The sequence below is a fragment of the Hyperolius riggenbachi genome, chromosome 1 (genome assembly GCF_040937935.1).
Source record: "Hyperolius riggenbachi isolate aHypRig1 chromosome 1, aHypRig1.pri, whole genome shotgun sequence".
Taxonomy (NCBI): Eukaryota; Metazoa; Chordata; class Amphibia; order Anura; family Hyperoliidae; genus Hyperolius; species Hyperolius riggenbachi.
In genome coordinates, this window is record NC_090646.1 from 597,659,980 (window position 1) to 597,683,039 (window position 23,060).

Here is a 23,060-nt window from a genome sequence, read left to right on the forward strand (position 1 = left end):
GTGTCTCCAAATGAAACACAAAACAAACAAACCCTTGGGGTTTCCAGGCATGACAAACCCTCCAGCAGCAATATTTACACTAAATAGTCACTACATAGTCAAGCTATAACTCATACATATTAAACTCTGGCCCGTGGGCCAAATCTGGCATGCAGGCTCATCTAAGTTGGCCCATTTTGCATCATGTTTGGCCCACTGTAGTCCACCAGGGAAGCTATACTGGTGGTAAAGCCCTAGATCACCACGGAAGCCATATGGGGGAGTGAGGGATAAAAGCAGACCCCAGGGAACTGTATAGGGGAGGGGGCCACTAGTCACCAGGGATATAGGGGTTGGAGGGGGGGCATTAGACACCAGAGAACTTTATAAGGGAGGGAAGTGGCCACTAGACATTAAGGTTGGCCCACGACTTAGTCCCAGTGTTTAATTTCGGCCCACTTTGTACTTGAGTTTGACACCTCTGCTATAACTACAGACACTTGAGACACTTGGAAGTTTATTTACCAAGCAGCATTATGCTGTATCACATGGCTTTGCACGCATTATTTCACATCAGTGTGTAAGTAAAGCAAAAAAATATAATGGAATCGCTAAATACCAAAATAATGGGCAAGCAAGCTATAATACATGAGCAGGCACAATAGTTGCATGTGTTAGCTGCATACTCACCCATCATTTAATCATTGCATAATTAACAGTATTATCTTCAAACTCACATACAGTAAAGGAGGATTTCAAGGAGAACCCAAATCATGTTGTGTCAGTGGAATGAAAGAACTAAAAATGGCAATGTACCAAGTATCCCCATTGAGCAATTCATTTATTCAACAAAGTCTTCTTTCCAGTGTTGCAGTGACTGCTGGTAGTTGGCAAATTCCTTTACTAAGATGGCCATCACATCCCTCCCACTCCATTGTATAGGTCATTTGCAGCAGAGAATGTACCAGGGCATGCTGGGACATTTCTAGGACAATTTCTGATATAGCAAACTTCTGATATAGTAACCCCTTAACCCCTTTTCCCGGTCCCTCGGAGTTTACTATGAGATTATACTGTGTATAGTAAACTACTTTGCCTGGTCCTTTGGAGTTTACTATAAAGGGATTGTATTTTGGAATTAAGTAGGTTTAAACTGCAGACTTGTCCCTTACCTGGGAATATTTAGTCCGAATTGTATTTTTATTTCCATTGAAAATGTAAACTGCACCAGCGTTCTGGTTTTCTAAAGGAGCTCCAACAATAACATCGTTAAAACCATCCACATCGATATCGGAAAGGGCTGCAATGGCTGCTCCAAAGCGGGCGTTCTCCGAATCATCAGGACCTTCCAGCAGTTCCCGTTGGCTTAATATTCCCTAAATGAAAGAGATTTGTTTGTTTGTGTCTCACTCCATTGATAAACTAAATGACTAAGAGTGGAATAGAACTGTATTTTAATTAGTTCTGAAAGAAAATAAAAATTACCCCAGTAACAGAAAACAGGTAGACTTGTCCTTGTTCGTTCTTGTTGTCGCTCATGAACATGGGGGCTCCCACTAATAGGACATCTGTGGTGGAATCCTTGTCCACATCTACGGCGCACAACACACTGCCAAAGTAGGAACCAATCTACAATTAAATAGGAGAAAGAAGATAAGTTGTTTAAAGGGAGTTAACACAGTGCAACACAGCCGACAGCAGTCCCGAGGCCCCAGGGTTGTTCCTTAAAGAGGAACTCCAGTGAAAATAATGTAATAAAAAAGATGCTTCATTTTTACAATAATTATGTATAAATGATTTAGTCATTGTTTGCCAATTGTAAATTATTTCCTCTCCCTGATTTACATTCTGACATTTATCAGATGGTGACATTTTAGTGCTGGCAGGTGATGTCAGTGGAAGGAGATGCTGCTTGCTTTTTTTGGCAGTTGGAAACAGGGGTAAACAGCTATTTCCCACAATGCAATGAGGTTCACAGAGAGGAAACTGTCAGAACCATGGTCCTGACATCACTCTGTGGGAGGGGTTTCACCACAATATTAGCCATACAGAGCCCCCTGATGATCCGTTTGAGAAAAGGAAGAGATTTCTCATGGGAAAGGGGGTATCAGCTACTGATTGGGATGAAGTTTAATTCTTGGTAATGGTTTCTCTTTAACATGTTTTATCTGCTAGTATACACTCTCAAATTAGACTATTGAATGGTTAGATGTAGGCTTTAGAAACAAACATGGTAGAGTATAACTCCAAAGTCATATGACTGGATGATTTTTAATTATGTTCTGGAAGTGCAAACTTTATCCTGAGGGGGATAAGAGATGCTATCAGCATTACAGCAGTTTATGTTTAAGGTGTGGGAGCCTCACTTTGTTGTTGAAAAAAAATGTTTTTCGAGCATCCAGAAGTATTAAATAAGCCAGAGCATTTTCAAAATACACTGGCCAGAAATCAGACCACCCCACCTCAAAGTGGACCTGAGATTTGATACTTACCTGGGACTTCCTCAAACCCCCTGTAGGTTGTGGGCTCTCTCTCCGTCCTCCCAGACCACTCTTCTCCGGTAAAGCCCTCAACTGGCCCAGTCGTGCTGCACAGCACATGTGCGGTCATGGAAACGCATCCCCCCATCATGCTCCCGACCAAGCATGCAAGCGACCAGGGCCGACCTGTAGTCAGCATCTACTGGAGCTACCTGTGTAAGAACATAGCAGCCTAGAAGGACGACGAGGGAGCCCACAGCCTACAGGAGACCGAAGGAAGCCCCAGGTAAGTAAAAATACTTGTGCTATGGTCATCTCAGGTTTCCTGTAAGACTAGCAGAACATCTACTCATCACTCTATAGCAACAAATCACAATCTATCATTCACCAGATTTATTTTTCCAATGCAATGTGCTCCTGTGTTCGAGCACAGATAGCTGAAACGTCAAACATTATTTAGTGTAACTGCTGCCAACGATTTTCCATTGGGTCTACTGACCTGGAGTCCCTTCTGTATCTGCAGAATTGTCACGTTCCCCTGCGTGTTGAGGGTGTACACCACCACTTGTCCAGTGTAGTCTGTTCTTGGAGCTCCAGCAACAAAATTCACAGAATTTCCCACATTAAGAATGGCAACAGAATATCCTGAGACAGAGAAATGTTTGAGTCACTCACAGAAAACGATTCCTCCACAACATATGGATGTAATAGGACATGCCAAGAGCCTCATTAGAATCAGATGGAAGACTCTGAAAAAAAAATATGAGCTTCCTTATACTGAGATGATGACAGGGCGGGAAGCCACACTATTTGGCACCCGTGGCTTTTTGGGATGCAGGGGGTCCTTGTTATTAGACAAGAGTAAAAAAAACAACTGACCTTGTCTAATCACAACGACCCTCTACATCCTGGTGCCTGGTTTCATAACATGCCATGCAAGCCTTTAAACTGGAGTTGAAGAGGACCTGTCATCTAAATTAAAGTACATACAGAAAGTCTTAAAGGGAATCTGAAGTGAAAATAAACTTATGAAATAATGATTTGTATGTGTAGTACTGCTAAGAAATAGAATATTAGTAGTACAGATATGAGTCTAATATTGTTTCCAGTACAGGAACAGTTAAGAAACTTGTGTTGTTATCTATGCAAAAGAGTTTCTCTGAGCTCTCCCACTAATTTAGTCAGAAAGCAATGCTCTTTTCTGAAACACTTATCTCAACCTGTCTCTCACTTTTCCTTGTTTGTTTAGCGGTTTTGCACGTCAATACAAAACATGCTGCGAATGGTATTGACGTGCATACACATCAATACTCTCCTGCACTGTATACTAGACCCTTGCTTGACACATCTTGGCAAGTTACAGGGAAAAAAGTGTTACTTTAACAGACTATATGGCTAGTTCACTAATGTTTAGGCAAATAAGATAAATGTAATGTGCTTTGCGCACATAGTGCTACTCCTGCTGTGAGCATAAAGTGCATTATACAATGTGTGATATAGAAGCAGCCAGGGCCGGGCCGAGGCAGAGGCTGGAGAGGCTCCAGCCTCAGGGCGCAGTGTAGGAGGGGGCGCAGAATTCATTCAGCTGTCATTCCCCTATTGTGTGTGAAGCAGAAAGAAATAAGAAAAGGGGATACATGACAGTGACAGCAAGCCAGATAATTGGAGATTAAGGTGTTGGGGGCCCTGGGGCGCCTCTTAGTCTAATGGCAATCAGTGTGTGACGGCTGGGGTGGGAGGGATGGAGGGGCGCACTTTGCTGTCTCAGCCTTGGGTGCTGAAGGACCTTGTCAAGCAGCACATGAAAGTGAGCTGCACTATGTGCACAATGCTTGCTACACCACTTGTGTAAACATCAATACAATTGCTTTGCGCCCCATCTGCGCAAAGCAATTTCACCATAGAGAATCGACTCTAATCATACATAGGTCAATTCAGTAAGAAGTCCTTGGGCAAGACTTTGAGCATGTCCTTAGTGGCTGCAGCTCTTAAACACTTTGAGTCCAACAGAAGAAAAGCTGCTTAACCATTTATGCCGCATGGGCGTGAGCCTCACATCCGCAGCGGTAGCCGCTACAGCCGCAGGGACGCGCTAGTCACGTCCCTGCAGTTTGGGGTGCTTTGCAGACGATCGTGCAGGCAGATCCCCTGTGCCAATCCGTACATGTCCGCCGAGCATAAACACTGTTTTGGTTCAAAAACAGTGTTTATTCTTAAATAGAACTGCCGGGCTTCCTTCCGCTGCCGCTTTTCTGCCACTGATTGTTAGATTTATGAATGGGAATAACGTTCCCATTCATTAATCTCCTCGCAGCAGGCCACCTGTGATCACAGGCTTCCATTGAAGCCTGTGTCACTTCCCTAGTTACAATGTAACAACAAATAGTTTCCTATGTAGCGTACTTATACGCCAATAGGATTTGCTCAGCAAGGACATCTTGTGGCCAAATAGTAAAATTACACCTACTGACTTTAGGGAATAAAAAAAAGTTAATATCTATTTCAAGAGGGCATATTATTATACATTTATGGGCTAAAAATTAGCGATACATGTAAAACTGAAAAAATTTACCTTTATTTACAAATAAAATATTGTCACCATACATTATACTAGGGATATAATTTTAATGTTGCAATAACCGTGACAAATGGGCAAATAAAATGTGTGGATTTTAATTACGGTAGCATGTGGTATTTTAAAACTATAAACTGAGAAATAATTATTTTTTCCATTTTTTTCTTAATTATTCCTGTTAAAATGCATTTAGAATAAAATAATTCTTAACATAATGTACCACCTAAAAAAGCCTAATTGGTGGCGGAAAAAATTAAGGTATAGATCATTTCTTTGTTATAAGTAGTGTTAAGCTATTGGGGAATGAAAGGGAGGAGCGCGGAAATGGGAAAACTCCATAAGGTGAAAAATACCCGCTGAATAATGAGATATTCTATTTTGTCAGAGTTTCACCTGTAAATGCCCCAGGAGTGGTAGACAACTTGGGACAGCAGGTAACAACCAATGGGGAAACATTGACTTACCACTGTATCCCAACCAGTTAATGATTTATCTCTTCAACAGCTAAGTCAAGTTATACCCCAAAGTTCAGTTATCTTTTGTGGCTGTCCTGCTACAGCCAAAGAGGAGAGACACTTGAGACGTCTCTTACAAACAAAAGTTTGCTTTCTTAGAACAGAACATACTTGCAATAATTCAGGTTGGAGTGAGCATATGATGTCTCCCACAATGCATCACTGCTGAAATATGCAAATCACCTGTAAGCTAAACACACCTCCAGATCCACTGGAATGCAATGATGTGTCAGCTTGTTAAATATACAGAGTCACAATAATCCAACATAGCATTTTAGTAATTGGGCTTTTAGGACCATTGTAGCCCCTTACACACTCCTATGAGTTCTGGTTCACTATGAGCCTGCTAAGTACTCTGTAACTCTGGATGTTTCAAGTCCTACCCCACAGAGCCACATTAATCCATGCCACGCACTGATGATAACCAACCAGTCTGAAACAGTCTGTATGCATGTTGGATTATTGTGGCTCTGTATATTTAGCAAGCTGACACATCATTGCATCCCAGTGGTTCTGTAGGTGTGTCTAGCTCACACGGACAACACTGGGTAATTTGCAGTGATGCACTGGTAGACATCTCGGAGCTCACTCCAACCTGAATTATTGCAAGTGCTTTCTGTTTTAAGAAAGCAAACTTTTGTTTTCCATAGCATTTTAGTAAGAGGGCTTTTTGGTCCATTGTTGCCCCTTACACACTCCTAGGAGTTCTGTTTCACCATGAGCCTGCTGGGTACTCTTAGAGATGAGCCGAAATTTTCGAAATTTCGAACTGCTTTTATTACGAATGCGAAATTTAACATTACGACCCAAATTCGTAATTTCGTAATTAATTTTCAAATCGTAATTTACAATTTCGTAATCGAAATTTCACTCCCGTAATGACGAATTTCGTGTCTCCAACCGAAATTTTACTTTTTCAGGTTTGTAAGGGTTTCTATCCCTCTAGATGCCTAAAATGAATAGCACAGCCAGCCAGCCAGCCTCCTCCTCCTCCTCTCTCTCTCCCCCTCTCTCTCTCCAGAGATCTGTAGTATTTCAAAACCATACTCACATTCATGACATGTCCAGGGATCAAACCCAGGCCAACCACATGGAAGACAGCTATGCTCACCACCATACCACCAAACACACACTAAATAGACTGCTAACCTAAATCTTACTTGTAGACAGTCATATGAGACACATGCTGGGTGCAGGGCTTTGTGATTGGACCATGGACCATGCGATAGAGTGAGGTGCAAAAATGAAATCATGCCTAGCAGAGGATGGTTTCACAATGCTAAATGCTAGGCTGGCTGTGGTGCAATTGGTTAGTGCGTCTGGCTGGTAACAGCAAGGTTACAGGTTCGATTCCATCCAGGCATGTCTTTTCCTTTTGCGTTCAACAGTTGTCCAAACAGAGCCAACAGAGCCCCAGATAGCCATGTAGAGTTAGGTCACAGCTAGCCTGGCTGTGGTGCAATCGGTTAGTGTGTCTGGCTGGTAACAGCAAGGTTACAGGTTCGATTCCATCCAGGCATGTCTTTTCCTTTTGAGTTCAACAGTTGTCCAAACACCGAGCACAAAGTTTTGCATGCGTAAAGTTTTACGCACGCAAAATACCCCATGGGGTTCAATGGCGCAGCGCGCGCACGCAAAAGGAAAAGACATGCCTGGATGGAATCAAACCTGTAACCTTGCTGTTACCAGCCAGACACACTAACCAATTGCACCACAGCCAGGCTAGCTGTGACCTAACTCTACATGGCTATCTGGGGCTCTGTTGGCTCTGTTTGGACAACTGTTGAACGCAAAAGGAAAAGACATGCCTGGATGGAATCGAACCTGTAACCTTGCTGTTACCAGCCAGACACACTAACCAATTGCACCACAGCCAGGCTAGCTGTGACCTAACTCTACATGGCTATCTGGGGCTCTGTTGGCTCTGTTTGGACAACTGTTGAACGCAAAAGGAAAAGACATGCCTGGATGGAATTGAACCTGTAACCTTGCTGTTACCAGCCAGACACACTAACCAATTGCACCACAGCCAGCCTAGCATTTAGCACTGTGAAACCATCCTCTGCTAGGCATGATTTCATTTTTGCACCTCACTCTATCGCATGGTCCAATCACAAAGCCCTGCACCCAGCATGTGTCTCATATGACTGTCTACAAGTAAGATTTAGGTTAGCAGTCTATTTAGTGTGTGTTTGGTGGTATGGTGGTGAGCATAGCTGTCTTCCATGTGGTTGGCCTGGGTTTGATCCCTGGACATGTCATGAATGTGAGTATGGTTTTGAAATACTACAAATCTCTGGAGAGAGAGAGAGAGAGAGAGAGAGAGAGAGAGAGAGAGAGAGAGAGAGAGAGAGAGAGAGGAGGTTGGTTATTCATTTTAGGCATCTAGAGGGATAGAAACCTTTGCAAACTTTAAAATACTAAATTTCGTAATCGTAATTACGAAAATTTGCGTAATTTGCAAAAGTTACGAAATTTCAATTACTGCTAAAATCGTAATTGTAGTAATTTCGCGAAATTTCGGAAATTCGTAATTAGGTCATTACGCTCATCCCTAGGTACTCTAACTCTCACAAACAGTAATGGAAAAGGTACAAATGCCAGCCAGCCACTGTGCACACAATTTCAGCCTATGGGTGCGACAGAACATCTCCCTACAGCACACAGGATGTGGCTACCTTCAAATCTTATGTAGGTTTTATGATTGAGTTTTTTTATATAGCAGACCAGAAAGAAAGAATAAGTGAAACTGCACAGTAGGCTGCTATTGCTTTGGAGGTGACAGGGCAGTTTCTAGGCTAAATTGCACCCTGGGAGAGGGTGTAAAAATTGCGCCCCATTCCCCCCCACCCACGTGGACTTGCGAACCCTTACTCTTTAGAGACAGTCACACAACTACAGGTCACAAGTAGATCTGCCTACATACTAGTGACCTGCCTCTCATCCAGGAGGAAGCAGGGACTAGGAAAACACACAGGTGAAGAGAGCCCTGAAGGCCGACTTCTCCGCGGGAGCCGCGCACTGACAGCCTGCAGTACCGCTACAGGACATCAGGTGTCATCACGCTGTGGTGATGATGACTTGACGTCTGATGCAGGCAGCCCAGGAGGAGTCAAGGAAGGTGATCGCTCCTGTAATCTTCTTTCTTCTTCCATTTGGCTGCACCGCGCATCACCAGCTCCCTAGTGGTTATGTCCTTCTGCCTGCACCCCCCTTCTTCTACTTGCCGGTCTGCGCTCAGGGCTGTCGCCCTGCCCACACTGCCTAAGAAACCGCCCTGGGAGGTGCCACTGCCACTGTATTTTTAATACCGAAAAGGTGTCTCAATCTACGGTATATGAACCAACTGAAGTCTACTTTAGCTGCCTGGTGAATGATTATTTTTTCCTTTGGTATAACCTGCCTTAAGGTGCCTACACACGCACTACCGCCGGCAACGACGGTTCTGCCAGACCCTCCCTTTGGGTGGCATTCCAGCGACAGTAGTGCGCTTGAACAGTCTGTCAGGCAGACTGATAAGGCTGCTGACAGCGCATACACACGTGCTACTGTCGGATGAACGTCCGCCCAGCGAGAGGATCTGGCAGACCCGTCGTTGCCGGCTGTAGTGCGTGTGTACGCACCTTTAGGAGTAAAGTTCTTTTGCAGCTAGGGGTGTGCCAAAAGGAACAGAATCCATAGGACACAATCAACAAGAACACACGACAAGATCCTATAAATACTGCACCACTATACCCATAGTATCAAAAAGAGCTTTGGTTTACATGAATGGGATAGCCCTTTTAAAACCATTAAAAACAATGATTTGAAAAGCACTTGTTAATGTAATGCTGTGTGTGTGAACCCACTTGAGCGATCTGATTTTATAAAAATCCCCCATAGCATTGCATTAGCAGGAGCTTTTCAAATCACCAGCGCTTAGAAAAGGCTGCTAGTGGGTTTGGGCCCTAAAACCCCCTCTACCCCACCACCACCCAAAGAAGAAAACAAAAAGCACCTTAGTGTGAACCTGAAATGAAAATAAACCATTAGATGAAAAATTCTATCATATTTTTATTTTCAGTTATATAGCTTTTTTTTTTATAACATTACATCATACTGTTACAGTTGCACACTCTGCAGTTGATTCACTAAACTGTGCTATGACAAATAGCACACTTTATTTATTTTATTTATTTATTGTATGTATAAAGCGCCAACATATTACGCACCTTATCAAAGATATCACACCTTATCAAAGTTAACACGCCTTATCAGAGTAGCATTGCAAGCGCTACAAACGTATGCCTGCTAATTGACAATGGCACTCATCCTGCCCTGAGCCCCTGCGGGTTCGTAGTGCTTGCTATGCTACTCTGATAAGCTGTGTTAACTTTGATAAGGTGTGTTAGCTTTTATAAGGTGTGCTATTTGTCATAGCACGGTTTAGTGAATCAACCCCTCTGTCTTTTAAGTTATATTTGAATTTCCCTGTAGTAAAACCTTATCTTAAGCTGTCTCTCACTATTTCTTGGCTGTTTAAGTGCCTCAAAAAACAGGATTGTATTCCACAAAGTGGGTCAAAAAGCTCAGAGAAGCTCTTTTGCATAGATAACAACAGACTTTTTTTTAACTCTTCCTGTACTTGAAAACAATATGAGACTCCTTTCTTTGCTACTAATGTTCTATTTCTTAGCTGTACTACACATGCAATTCATTATAAGTTTTATTTTCGCTTCACATTTGCTTTAATATACATTTTAAGATTTCATATTTTAACCATAATTACAGGCAATGTTTATATGACACCTTAATCTGCCCTTGATTAGACACCAGGCATTCTTCTTGTAAAGTCTGACACGTACTGAGCCAAACTCCCATTGCAGTGGGTGGCTGATTTTCTGCCTTGCTGCTTCAGCACTTATATGGGATGTGAGTGACTTGATCATGCCAGCTGTTTATTGACTGTCAGCATAGACCAAACAAAATCCAACTGTTTGTTCGGCATATTGAATTGTCAATCAGACCCTCATTTTAAGAAATTTTAGCCACACAAACACGTGAAATACTTAAATCCTACCTAAATAAGAACTTTGGTTCCGATCATGAAGAACCTTTTCAAATGCATTATGGGGTAAAATAGAGAACTGGTCTGAGTTTTGATGCACCACAGTACCACTCCAGTCATAGGCGCCGACAGCTCCCAGCATCAAGTGTTTCTAAGGAACATAATTATACTGTATTAGCAGAAATATGGAAAACTTTAGTAACTTTTTTTTTTTTTTATAAACATTAGGTATACCGATGGTAGCTATTTTGAGGCATAGGCAAGATAGGCAAGTCTTAAAACTGTTTTTTTTTAATCGGGCATTAGAATTCACTTTATTCACCAAGCAGGACTGGCCGGTTGTGGATGAAATGGGAATTGGCACATACATGGCTCAGAATATAAATAGTAAAACAAAGATACAATAAACAGCAGTGTTAACAAGATAGGTGAAAACAGGCTTGTGACCTCAACATTGTCTGCTTTGACCAGGACAAGTGGGATTTTAAGCCATAAAATCAAATTTCATTTACCCACTGCTTTGTGTTTATTATACAGTGCACAACCTGACCTGGCATTACAAGCAATTAAATATAATCATAAACGTTTCTGCTGAAATAAATATTAGCTCAGTTAGCCTGGCTCTATTTGGTACATTGCTCCCACATTCCTGTTCCTCACTGATTGGCTGAGTACACTTCAGCCCTCTGCAGAAGCTGTTGAAATATGATCTATGGTGTGCTTACATGTGTTTGCAAAGCAAGCTAGATATGACAGTGCGGTTTCTAAGAGGAAAAAAAATAAGGGAGGAAATGACATCAGGATTCGATTCAATCAGATGCAGATAAGATGGCAAATGCCTAAACCGTTTTCTCTTTATTTACTATAAAAAATTCACTGGAATCTAAATGTGGACAGTACAATACATGCTATGTAAGTAGAACAAGTATTTATCTACTTATATATGTGTTTTTTTCCTGGCATTGTATGGCTGTCCCTGCTGCTTTAATCGTGCAACTCTGATAATTTTGTTTTATTTTTTTCTGTAAGAAATATATTTAGGGCCCCTTCATTATGCATCTGTCTTTTTGCCTCTACTCAACCATCGCCCTCATTAGTTCAAGAGCATCAGATGTGAGCTTGCAGAAGCCATGATGTAATTCCCTGCTTCTGTCTAATCTGCCTCTGGGTGACAGTGAAAAGTAGCAATAATGATTGATCGGTCCCTTTCTGTTAAACAGAAAATATGCATAAAAACTTCTTCACATACAGCATACATGTCAAACTCCAGCCCATGGGCCAAATCTGGCCCTCGGAGCAATCAGAATTGGCTCTCGGGTGGTTTTCTCACTTTGCATTATATTCGATTTTTGCCCACTCTAGACCACCAGGGAAGCTATATTGGACGGTAAGCCCTAGATCACCAAGGAAGCCATATGGGGAGGGAAACAGCACTAGATAGTACCAGTGAACTGTATAGGAGAAAGAGGGGGCCACTAGACACCAGGGGACTGTATAGGGGAAGGAGGGGGCCACTAAACACCAAGAAACTGTATGGGGGGGGGAGGAGAACCACTAAACATCAGGGAATTGTATAGATTGAGGGAGGATCACTAAACAACAGGGAATTGTAAAGGGCGGGTGCGGTATTAGACACCGGGGTACTTTAATTGAAAGAGGTGGCCGATAGACATTTAGGTCGGCCCATGACTTGGTCCCAGAGCTCAATTTCGGCCCACTTTGTATTTGAGTTTGACACCCCTGACATACAGTAAGCGCTATCAGGATCAGTAGCCCATCTTACGCACCTTATTTTGTGAGTATTGTGCACTAAAGCCAACTTGTGACATTTCCATCTGGAAGGTTTCACCTCCTTGTGTTGTTCCTAAAATCAAAAATTCAGGACAGAGCCAGTTACTAATATTGCTAATGTTGTACTTTTTGGCCCATATGCTATTCACTTTTTCTCCTTAGTTATCGCCGAGTTGATATTTTCACTCTTTGACAATAAAATGCCTTTTAAACCCCCAGCAAGCAAGACAATGCAAACAATCACGTTGATAGTACGTTTTCTGCAACTTTTGGGCCTTTTTTTAATTGCAAAATGCTGAAAAGTTATTTTGAAGAGAAGATGAAAACTTGTCACCTAGGAGAAAACGTAGGGGAAAAAAAGTGAATTGCATACAGGCCCTTGTTTCTTAGAGCTGTGTCACACCACGGGCGATTGCATTAAACTCAGAAAAATAAAATGTTTTGCCCTTTATTTATATGGGGCTTCCTCCAGCCCCTTGCAGCTGATTGTCCAAAGCTGACAGCTCCGTTCTTAACAGTCGCCGGCCCGGGGTCCCCGCACAGTGCAGAGACCGAGCAGAGGCCGACCTCGTGCAGTATGCCGCAGACAACGTGGGCTTGATTGACAACAGTGCTAAATGCAGGTGCAGTAAGGACAACCTCGAGGTCGTCCTCTGCACCGTGCTGGGACCCCAGGCCAGCGGCTGCGAACGAGCTGTCAGCATGGGACATTCAGCTACAAGGGGCTAGAGGAAGCCCCAGGTAAGTAAATGGCCTGTCATTTACTTTGCCTGATGGCTCCTTTAAAGAGGGATTGTCAGCCTCAAAATTCCATTTAAACACTGCACTGTGTTTATAATGCTGCCAGGAATCTCACCCTGCAGTGCAAATGCTCAAATCTATTCAGAGATCTTTCTGCTGTAATTATCTTATCTCAGTCAACCAGGTTCTATTCTCTCGCCATTGCCGAAGAAGGGAGTTTGTCATCACCCCTCCCACATTCCTGCTTCTTATTGATTGGATGAGAGCAGTTCAATGTGCTCACACGTGTGTACAAGCAAGCCAGAGATGACACAGCAGATTGGAGGAGAGAGTAAGGGAGGAAATGACATCGGAATTGGCTTCAGTTTGAGGGAATAAGAAATGGAAACTGCTAGAAACAGAATTATCTTTATTTACTATATACAGGTCCTTCTCAAAAAATTAGCATATTGTGATAAAGTTCATTATTTTCTGAAAGTCTAAACATTAGACTTTCATATATTTTAGATTCATTACACACAACTGGAGTAGTGCAAGCCTTTTATTGTTTTGATATTGATGATTTTGGCATACAGCTCACGAAAACACAAAATTCCTATCTCAAAAAATTAGCATATCATGAAAAGGTTCTTTAAACTAGCTATTAACCTAATCATCTGAATCAACTAATTAACTCTAAACACCTGCAAAAGATTCCTGAGCCTTTTAAAAATTCCCAGCCTGGTTCATTACTCAAAACCGCAATCATGGGTAAGACTGCCGACCTGACTGCAGTCCAGAAGGCCATCATTGACACCCTCAAGCAAGAGGGTAAGACACAGAAAGAAATTTCTGAATGAATAGGCTGTTCCCAGAGTGCTGTATCAAGGCACCTCAGTGGGAAGTCTGTGGGAAGGAAAAAGTGTGGCAGAAAATGCTGCACAACGAGAAGAGGTGACCGGACTCTGAGGAAGATTGTGGAGAAGGACAGATTCCTGACCTTGGGGGACCTGCGGAAGCAGTGGACTGAGTCTGGAGTAGAAACATCCAGAGCCACCGTATACAGGCGTGTGCAGGAAATGGGCTACAGGTGTCGCATTTCCCAGGTCAAGCCACTTTTGAACCAGAAACAGCGGCAGAAGCGACTGACCTGGGCTACAGAGAAGCAGCACTGGACTGCTGCTCAGTGGTCCAAAGTACTTTTTTTGGATGAAAGCAACTTTTACATGTCATTCGGAAATCAAGGTGCCAGAGTCTGGAGGAAGACTGGGGAGAGGGAAATGCCAAAATGCCTGAAGACCAGTGTCAAGTACCCACAGTTAGTGATGGTCTGGGGTGCCATGTCAGCTGCTGGTGTTAGTCCACTGTTTTTTTTCTCAAGGGCAGGGTCAATGGAGCTAGCTATCAGGAGATTTTGGAGCACTTCATGCTTCCATCTGCTGAAAAGCCTTGTGGAGATGAAGATTTCATTTTTCAGCACGACCTGGCACCTGCTCACAGTGCCAAAACCACTGGTAAATGGTTTACTGACCATGGTATTACTGTGCTCAATTGGCCTGCAAACTCTCCTGACCTTAACCCCCTAGAGAATCTGTGGGATATTGTGAAAAGTAAGTTGAGAGATGCAAGACCCAACACTCTGGATGAGCTTAAGGCCGCTATCGAAGCATCCTGGGCCTCCATAACACCTGAGCAGTGCCACAGGCTGATTGCCTCCATGCCACGCCGCATTGAAGCAGTCATTTCTGCAAAAGGATTCCCGACCAAGTATTGAGTGCATAACTGAACATAATTATTTGAAGGATGACTTTTTTTGTTTTAAAAACACTTTTCTTTTATTGGTCGGATGAAATATGCTAATTTTTTGAGATAGGAATTTTGGGTTTTCATGATCTGTATGCCAAAATCATCGATATTAAAAAAAATAAAAGGCTTGAACTACTTCAGCTGTGTGTAATGAATCTAAAATATATGAAAGTCTAATGTTTATCAGTACATTACAGAAAATAATTAACTTTATCACAATATGCTATTTTTTTGAGAAGGACCTGTACAATTCACTGGAATCAAAACGAGTATAGTACAATACATGTGTTATGTAAGCAGATCAAGTATTTATCTACTTATACTGTATTGTGTTGTAATGTGTTTTCTTGGCATAGTATGGCTGACCCTTCTGCTTTAACATACAAAGCAATGTTGGTGGTGAGAGAATGTATGGGGGCTTTTCTATGAACCACTAAAGCCAGCACGAAATTGCCAAATTGCAAAATGATGTTTCCTGATAATGTTTACAAATTAAAATAGTTCAGATTTTCCCCCAAAAAATTGTGTTACGAATTTGCATCGCTAATTGCAAATTACATTGCAAAATTACAATTATGCGGAATTTGTGCTTATCACTATTTAACATATGCAAATTGTTTCCATGGTCTGCAGATATAACCTTTTTTTATATAGCCTTTTCTTTTATAACCATATTCCATCTCTTGCAGCTACCCAGATCTGTGTGTTTAAAGTGAATGGAAACCGCATTTAAAAAAAAAATGAAGCAAATACTTACATAAGGAGAGGGAAGGCTCTGGGTTGTATAGAGCCTTCCGTCTCCTCTTTCGGTGCTCTCTATCCTGTTCTGGCTTCCCTCCGTTTCTCTCCCCCGTCGAAAGGGTATTTGGAAGTCTTCGGGAGCCGTGTCCTCCCGAAGATGTGTGACTCCATACTGCACAGACGTGAGCGTGCAAGAGAGCGTGCTTACGCAGGTGCAGTACAGGGCCGCCCTTTTTCAGGAGCACTCGGGCTCCCTGAAGACTTCTGAAGCCTCCTTCGGCCGGGTAAAGCAGTATTTGACTAATTTAGTCAAATACTGCTACCGGGCGAACCAGCACTGAAACAAGGGGACCAGGAGAGGAGCCGGAACGCTCTATAGGACCCAGAGCCTTCCCTCTCCTTGGGTAAGTATCTGTCTCATTTTTTAAATGCGGTTCCCATTCTCTTTAAGTTTCTCTAAAAACATCTGCCTCAAATTTTGTCTTGTAATATTCTTTTTTCTTTACCCATAATACTCTGCATGTATAGCAACCCTGATGTCAAATGACACTACCTTCAATGCTGAAAATCCTCTCTCCCAGGGTTCCAGCTTTCTCTAACAGAGCTACTTCATCTGATACATTGAAAAAGAATTTCTCCTTGGGGTCGCTAGCAATCCCTTTGATTTCATCAATCAGGTTTTTGCTGTCGATGCTGTATCTGTTGTAGTACCCCAAAACCTAGGAGAAGCGTAAACGAGAGCGAGAACATTAGGCTTATATGTTATCTACTTAGTGATGAACATAACATTCTCCTAACATGCACATTTTCAGTGACCCTGGAAGAAAAACAACCTTAGGTCAACCACAGTCAGTTACCTGGTTAGCTAGTTACTTAAAGGACAATTAAAGTAAGAATAATATGGAGGCTGCCACATTTATTTCCTGTTAAATAATACCAGTTGCCTGGCAGCCCTGCTGATCTATTTGGTTGCAGTAGTGTCTGAATTACACCAAAAACAAGCACTCGGCTAATCTTGCCAGATCTGACAATAATGTCAGAAACATCTGATCTGCTGCATGCTTGTTCAGGGGCTAAAAGTATTAGAGGAAGAGGATCAGCAGGACAGCCAGGCAACTGGTATTGGTTAAAATGAAATAAATATAGCAGCCTCCATTTGCCTCTTGTTACAGTTGTCCTTTAACTGATAGCTAGATGGTTTATTTTGCTACACCTATTCCTGTATCCTTGAAGATGTGTATGTGATGAGTCTGTTAATCATTGTCACCGTAATTCATTTAACCCTTAGACTGCCAGATTTTTGTATTCTAATGCTACATGCCAGTGCCATCTATGTTTGTACACTGCGTTGCGGTAACAGTAAAAAAGGGCGCAGGAGGCTAGTGGACAAATCGGGCGCCGCCATTCACTCCCATAATAAATATCGTTTAATGGGAGCCCGATAGGAAAAAAGGGCGCCGGAGAAAAATAACGTTTTAAAAGCGGTGCCCGGAGACTTAATGTTTTATTACTGCTTCTCATGATTACAGTACACATTATTTAATGATTTATACATTTTTTAATATTATTTTTAAACGAAAAACAGTACAATATTTTTTCAAACATTATTTTTAAACGAAAAACAGTACATTTTTTTTTTTTTTACATTATTTTTAAACGAAAAAAATCGCACAATATGTTTTTGAAACGTTATTAATGCTTATCACAGGGGGGTCTTAGGTTTAGGCACCAACAGGGGGGTCTTAGGTTTAGGCACCAACAGGGGGGTCTTAGGTTTAGGCACCAACAGGGGGGTCTTAGGTTTAGGCACCAACAGGGGGGTCTTAGGTTTAGGCACCAACAGGGGGGTCTTAGGTTTAGGCACCAACAGGGGGTCTTAGGTTTAGGCACCAACAGGGGGGTCTTAGGTTTAGGCACCAACAGGGGGGTCTTAGGTTTAGGCACCAACAGGGGGTCTTAGGTTTAGGCACCAACAGGGGGGTCTTAGGTTTAGACACCAACAGGGGGTCTTAGGTTTAGGCACCAACAGGGGGGTCTTAGGTTTAGGCACCAACAGGGGGGTCTTAGGTTTAGGCACTAACAGGGGGGTCTAGGGGTTAGGGGTAGGTACAGGGAGGGTTACTTAGGCACCAAAAGGGGGGGTCTTAGGTTTAGGCATCAACAGGGGGGTCTAGGGGTTAGGGGTAGGTACAGGGAGGGTTACTTAGTAATTTTTTTTTTAAACGTTATTATACGTTTCACTATTTAAACGAAAGATTAACGTTTTTACAATTGCCGATTTAATGCACATTATTTAATGATTTATAACTTTATAAAACATTAATTTTAAATGAAATACAGTACAATACATTTTTAAACGTTATCCATGCTTATCGTTTAAAACCCCGCGCCCTTTTTTCCCAGCGCCCCTTTTTAACGTACGCCTGCGTTGCAAATATTATGCAAATTGTATTTTAGTGTCATAAAGATTCAATCATTTGTTTTTCAATTAAACTCATGGATGGTATGATGGTATTGTTTCTCTTTTGATCACTTAAATTAATCTCGGACACCTCTGATAACTAGTTTGCTAGGTGAGCATGGTTACAGGAAAAACTACTAAAAAAAAGGGTGTTCCACATTATTAAGCTGACCACCATTTTCAAGCAATATGAGAAAGAAAAGTGATCTCTCTGCTGGCGAAAAGTGTGAAATAGTTGAATGCCTTGGACAAGGTATGAAAACCTTTATATTTCATGAAAACTTAAGCATGATCATCGTACTGTTAAAAGCTGACTCAGAGCACACAGGGGTTTGTGGTGATAAATCAAAATGAGGAAGGCTTCTGCCAAACAAATACATCAGATTAACCTCCCTGGCAGTAGCCCTGGGTCAGGCTCGGGCAGAAAACCGCAGCTCAGAGTGGTAACACCAAGCCTGACTCATGGTAGCCGCCGGGAGCTCTATGCAGAGTGCAGGACAGCCAGCCTGGTATTGCTTAGAAGTAAATATGGCAACTTCCATATCACTCTCACCACGGGATCACTTTAAAAAGATTTCTACGCAATGTATATCTATCAATACACAAGAATACACTTACTGCTATGCCAAATCGAGTTATTTTATCTTTTTCACATCGGGAAATCACTTCTTTCAGCATTGCGTTATCATGCGATTCACCGTCTGTGATGACCACCATTACTTTGTTTGCACTTGGGCGTCCCCCGTATTCAGCGGAAAATGCAAATTGTCTGTTTTACAAAGAAAGAAATTCATCACTTTAGCATAGTAAGAGAGCTACAGTTGAAGGGGCAGTACAGCGAAAAACTGTAAAATGTAAAATATGTGCAAACATATACAAATAAGAAGTACATTTTTTCCAGAGTAAATTGAGCCATAAATTACTTTTCTCCTATGTTGTTGTCACTTACAGTAGGTAGTAGAAATCTGACAGAAGCGACAGGTTTTGGACTAGTCCATCTCTTTATAGGGGATTCTCTGGGATTTATTTATTTTCAAAAGCACTTAGTGAATGGCAGTTGCTCTGTCCAACTGCCAAAAAAAACTGTGTACCGAGCAGGGAAGCTGGCCAGCATCATTGTTTAAATCCTGTTTAGGGAATATCTTTATAAAGAATAAACGCCTTGCTGAGAATCCCCTATTCTTATTCTTATTCATCTTGGTGCCAGGAAATTTTGTTGAACTGGAACAAGAGCACTTATGGCATTTTGGATTTTTAGTTTATACTTTTGGGGTACTAGCATTTAAGTCACAGCAGAGGTTTGGTATCATATTGCCTTGTCTTGGCAGGGACAACAGAGTTCACATCACAACTACATAGTGCGCATGCTCAGATTGCTCCCGGCCACGGGTTTTGTGATCAAGGATGCACGTGGCCGGACAGCGCCTGCTCAGTCCGCACTGACCCTCCCCCCCGACCAGGAAGTAAGTTCGGGGGGTCGGTACAGAATAACGGAGGGGGGTGAAGGAGAACGGGGGGAGTGGTGGGCATGAGGAGAGCCTTCTACACATGCCTGCTTCCCCCGTTTTTAAATTATAGCTATAATTATAATTTATATTTGCGCTAAGGTGTTCTTTAAAAGATACCTGAGGTGACATGTGACGTGTGGAGATAGACATGTGTATGTACAGTGCCAAGCACACAATTAACCTAACTGTGTATTTTTTTTCCTTCTCTGCCTGAAAAAGTTAAAAATCAGATATGCGAGTGACAGTTTCTGTCCGGGTCCGGACTGGGTAAGACTATAGCATAATCCTCACTGATAAAGAATTACAGTCATAAAACACTGTCCTGGCAGAAAATGGCTTCTGAGAGTAGCAAAGAGATAACAAGGGTTAATACTTCCCATATATGCATACTTCAATGCATGTGTCCTTGAGCAGAGACAATGAAAGAGTAAAAACGTAAAAAGTAGATTAAAAATAAAATTTAACTGTGGGATAGATAAAAAAAAAATCATTTATAGGAGAAGACGGATTGATATAATTGTTTATCTCTTCAGTTTATTTTGACCTCATGTTTTCTTTAAGCTTGTTCTTGGCCACTTCACATTGAGATTATTTGCTGCAAAGGATTTTCAGTTCCTAATTTGTGTCTCAGGAGGCTTGGTAAAGGGATAGGCTGCAGTGATGTAAACTGTTGACTTTACAATATACCACCTTATTCTAAATATCCCTGTCTGTGCCTTTGAGACTAGTGCCATTCCCTCTTCACCCTGATGACAGCACGGATGGCTCATTAGATGTATATAGACTGCCTCTTCCACTAAAGAAGTGAAAAGCCAGGACGGTTCCTTGGACTATGCAGTGGGTACAGTGGATGGAACAATGACCGTAGTTTTGATGAGCAACATTTTCCGGTTGCTGCCTGAGGTCTTTGGCGATTTCTCATAGTCCTTAATGACCTTACACAGCAGTATTTACTGTGTTTTCTCAAAGACAGAGCAACAGAACTGGGCAAGACAAGCAAATACATCATATTCTATTACGTCGTATTCCATTAACAATGCATTGTAATATATTGCCTTTTCATTTGTGACATTAATTCAGCTTTAGGGCTTAGGGTGTGGCTATTAGTTATGAGAACATGTTCATTAGCTGTATATGTACTTCCAGTTCTGTTGCTTTGTTTTTGAGAAATAATGGTGGCTAGGGTTAGGCATAAGAAAAGGGGCTGGCATTAGGCCTAACTAATGATGCCTAAAAACCAACAGCTTTGAGAAAACCAGAAGGTTCAAGCATACATAATGGGGACAAGGTTTAACCACTTCACATTCCTGGGTTTTTACCCCTTAAAGAAGTCATCAGGGAAAATCTAGTAAAATGAGTGGTACTTACCGGGGGCTTCCTCCAGCCCCAAGCTCCCAGGACCTCCCTCGTCGCAGCTCTGCCCGCAGCCGTTCGCCGAAGCTCCGACCTGGTCCCCGGCGATGACGTCAGAGCGACCTGGAGGTCGCTCTGTACTGCGCCTGCGCGATCGGCGCTTTCAATCACCGCCACGTGGGCCAGAGCGGACTGCGCAGTCCGGGTCCGGACGGTTTAGGCGCACAATTTTATAAGATGCTCGCAGATGGCCTAGTTCCAAGGTTTTGTAAGATGATTAATGAGAAAAATGGAAAAGAACCCTTCTCGAGTAATGGAAACTTAGTAACTATAACACTTATTCCAAAAGAGGGGAAAAACCCCTAAAATTGCGCAAGCTATAGACCTACATCAGTAATCAACACAGAGGTGAAGATTTACGCTAACGTTTTAGCCATAAGAATAGAAAGGGTACTAGACAAAATATTAGGTAAAGAACTTTTCTGCACTAGGCTTCCAATACGATTAAATAAGGAAAAGGCAGTATTTTTAACAATCGACGCAGAAAAAGCCTTCGACAGAATAGCTAGACCCTTTATATATTCAGTGATCAAGTCTTATGGGTTTGGTGAGATAATAGTAAATAGAATTAAGGGCTTATATATTAACCAACAAGCCAGAGTCAAAATCTATGTAAGCTTATCAAAACCTTTCTCCATGAACAATGGAGTCAGGCAAGGCTGCCCTCTTTCATCAATCTTGTTTAATTTGGGTATAGAGGTATTAATCTCCCTAGTAGAAAAGGACTCGGGGGTCTGTGGTTGAAAGATAGGAGATTATGAAAATAAAATATTGGCTTATGCCGATGATTTGTTATTAACCTTGTGTAATCCCCAGACATCAATTAATAGAGTCTGTAGAATGTAAGAGGAGTTTTCCAAGGCATCAAATTTTAAATAAATAATTCCAAGTCAGTTTTGCTAAATCTTGGCTGTGATTTGGAGGTACTGGATGAAATTAGGGCAGAATATAATTTTAATTATACCAACACCAAAATTAAATACCTTGGAATTAATATTTGCTCGGCTTTTAATGATTTATTTAGAGAAAAAATATAAAAGAATTGAAAGTTATGGAAAATTCGCCCCTAAACGTTATAGGGAAAATAAATTAAATTAATATGAAAATACTTCCAAAGATAAATTTCATTATGCAAAACCTCCCTATTGCAGTCCCCCAATCTTGGTTTTCAAACTGGCAAAAGTTATTTCAAGAGTTTATTTGGGGGAAAATTAAACATAGGATAGCTTGGAAGACAACAAGTCGCTCTAAAAATATGGGAGGGATGGGAGTTCCGTATATTTAGCATTACTATAGGAGTATTCAGCTAGATAGACTATTAGACATAAGAATGACGTTACCTAATAACTTTTGGTGTTTAGGAGAAAGAGAGTTGATGGATTTCTCTTTGGTAGAATCCTGGCATCCAGTTACAGTCAAGAAGTTATTAGCAAAGGTTTCCCACCCTCTTTAGGCTCCAACCCTTCAGTCATTTGAGGAATTACTGGGCTTAATGAAAAAATAAATTTCGTTATTAACAACGATAGGAAATAACCCAGATTTTGTACCAGGATTGGAAAAAAATTGGTATAAGGATAGCAAGCTTACTCCGACTACACCTCTTTTAGAACTTGTAAGTCAGGATAATTCCAGAATGATCTTGGAAGAGTTTTCTCTCGAGGTTAAAAGGGAAAATTAGTAAACAATTAAATCCTTTCGAAAAGTGTTTTTACTTAGCGACTAAGCAGGAGAAGTCCATCTTCTATTTATATAAGTTTGTTGGTGGGTTTTTTGATTCTACTCTTCCCCCATATTGTAAAGTATGGGGAAAAGAGTTTGATCTTGAGGGTGTATTAGACTGGGAAAACATTTTCAAAAATATCTGGATACCCCAAAATCCTAGGTACCAGCTTATCAATTATAAGTTATTGGCAAGATGGTATATCTCACCCTCGTGATTGGGAAGAATGGGAGGCGGGAGTTCGGGTGAAATGTGTTGGAGATGTAAAACAGAGAAAGGTTCACTTAACCATATGTGGTGGACC

At 41.7% G+C, this 23,060-nt stretch overlaps 1 protein-coding gene across 1 annotated transcript in view; it reads right to left on the minus strand.

Moving 5' to 3' along the window:
- The window catches only part of ITGA2 (integrin subunit alpha 2), a 192,287-nt gene that overhangs the window by 51,926 nt on the left and 117,301 nt on the right, over positions 1–23,060 (minus strand). The window contains exons 8-14 of the mRNA XM_068249456.1: positions 18,734–18,884; positions 16,208–16,373; positions 12,384–12,460; positions 10,609–10,747; positions 2,959–3,104; positions 1,465–1,608; positions 1,152–1,355 (exon numbers count right to left, since the gene is read on the minus strand). Coding sequence (XP_068105557.1) covers positions 1,152–1,355; positions 1,465–1,608; positions 2,959–3,104; positions 10,609–10,747; positions 12,384–12,460; positions 16,208–16,373; positions 18,734–18,884 — 1,027 coding nt within the window. The remainder of the gene's footprint in view (positions 1–1,151; positions 1,356–1,464; positions 1,609–2,958; positions 3,105–10,608; positions 10,748–12,383; positions 12,461–16,207; positions 16,374–18,733; positions 18,885–23,060) is intronic.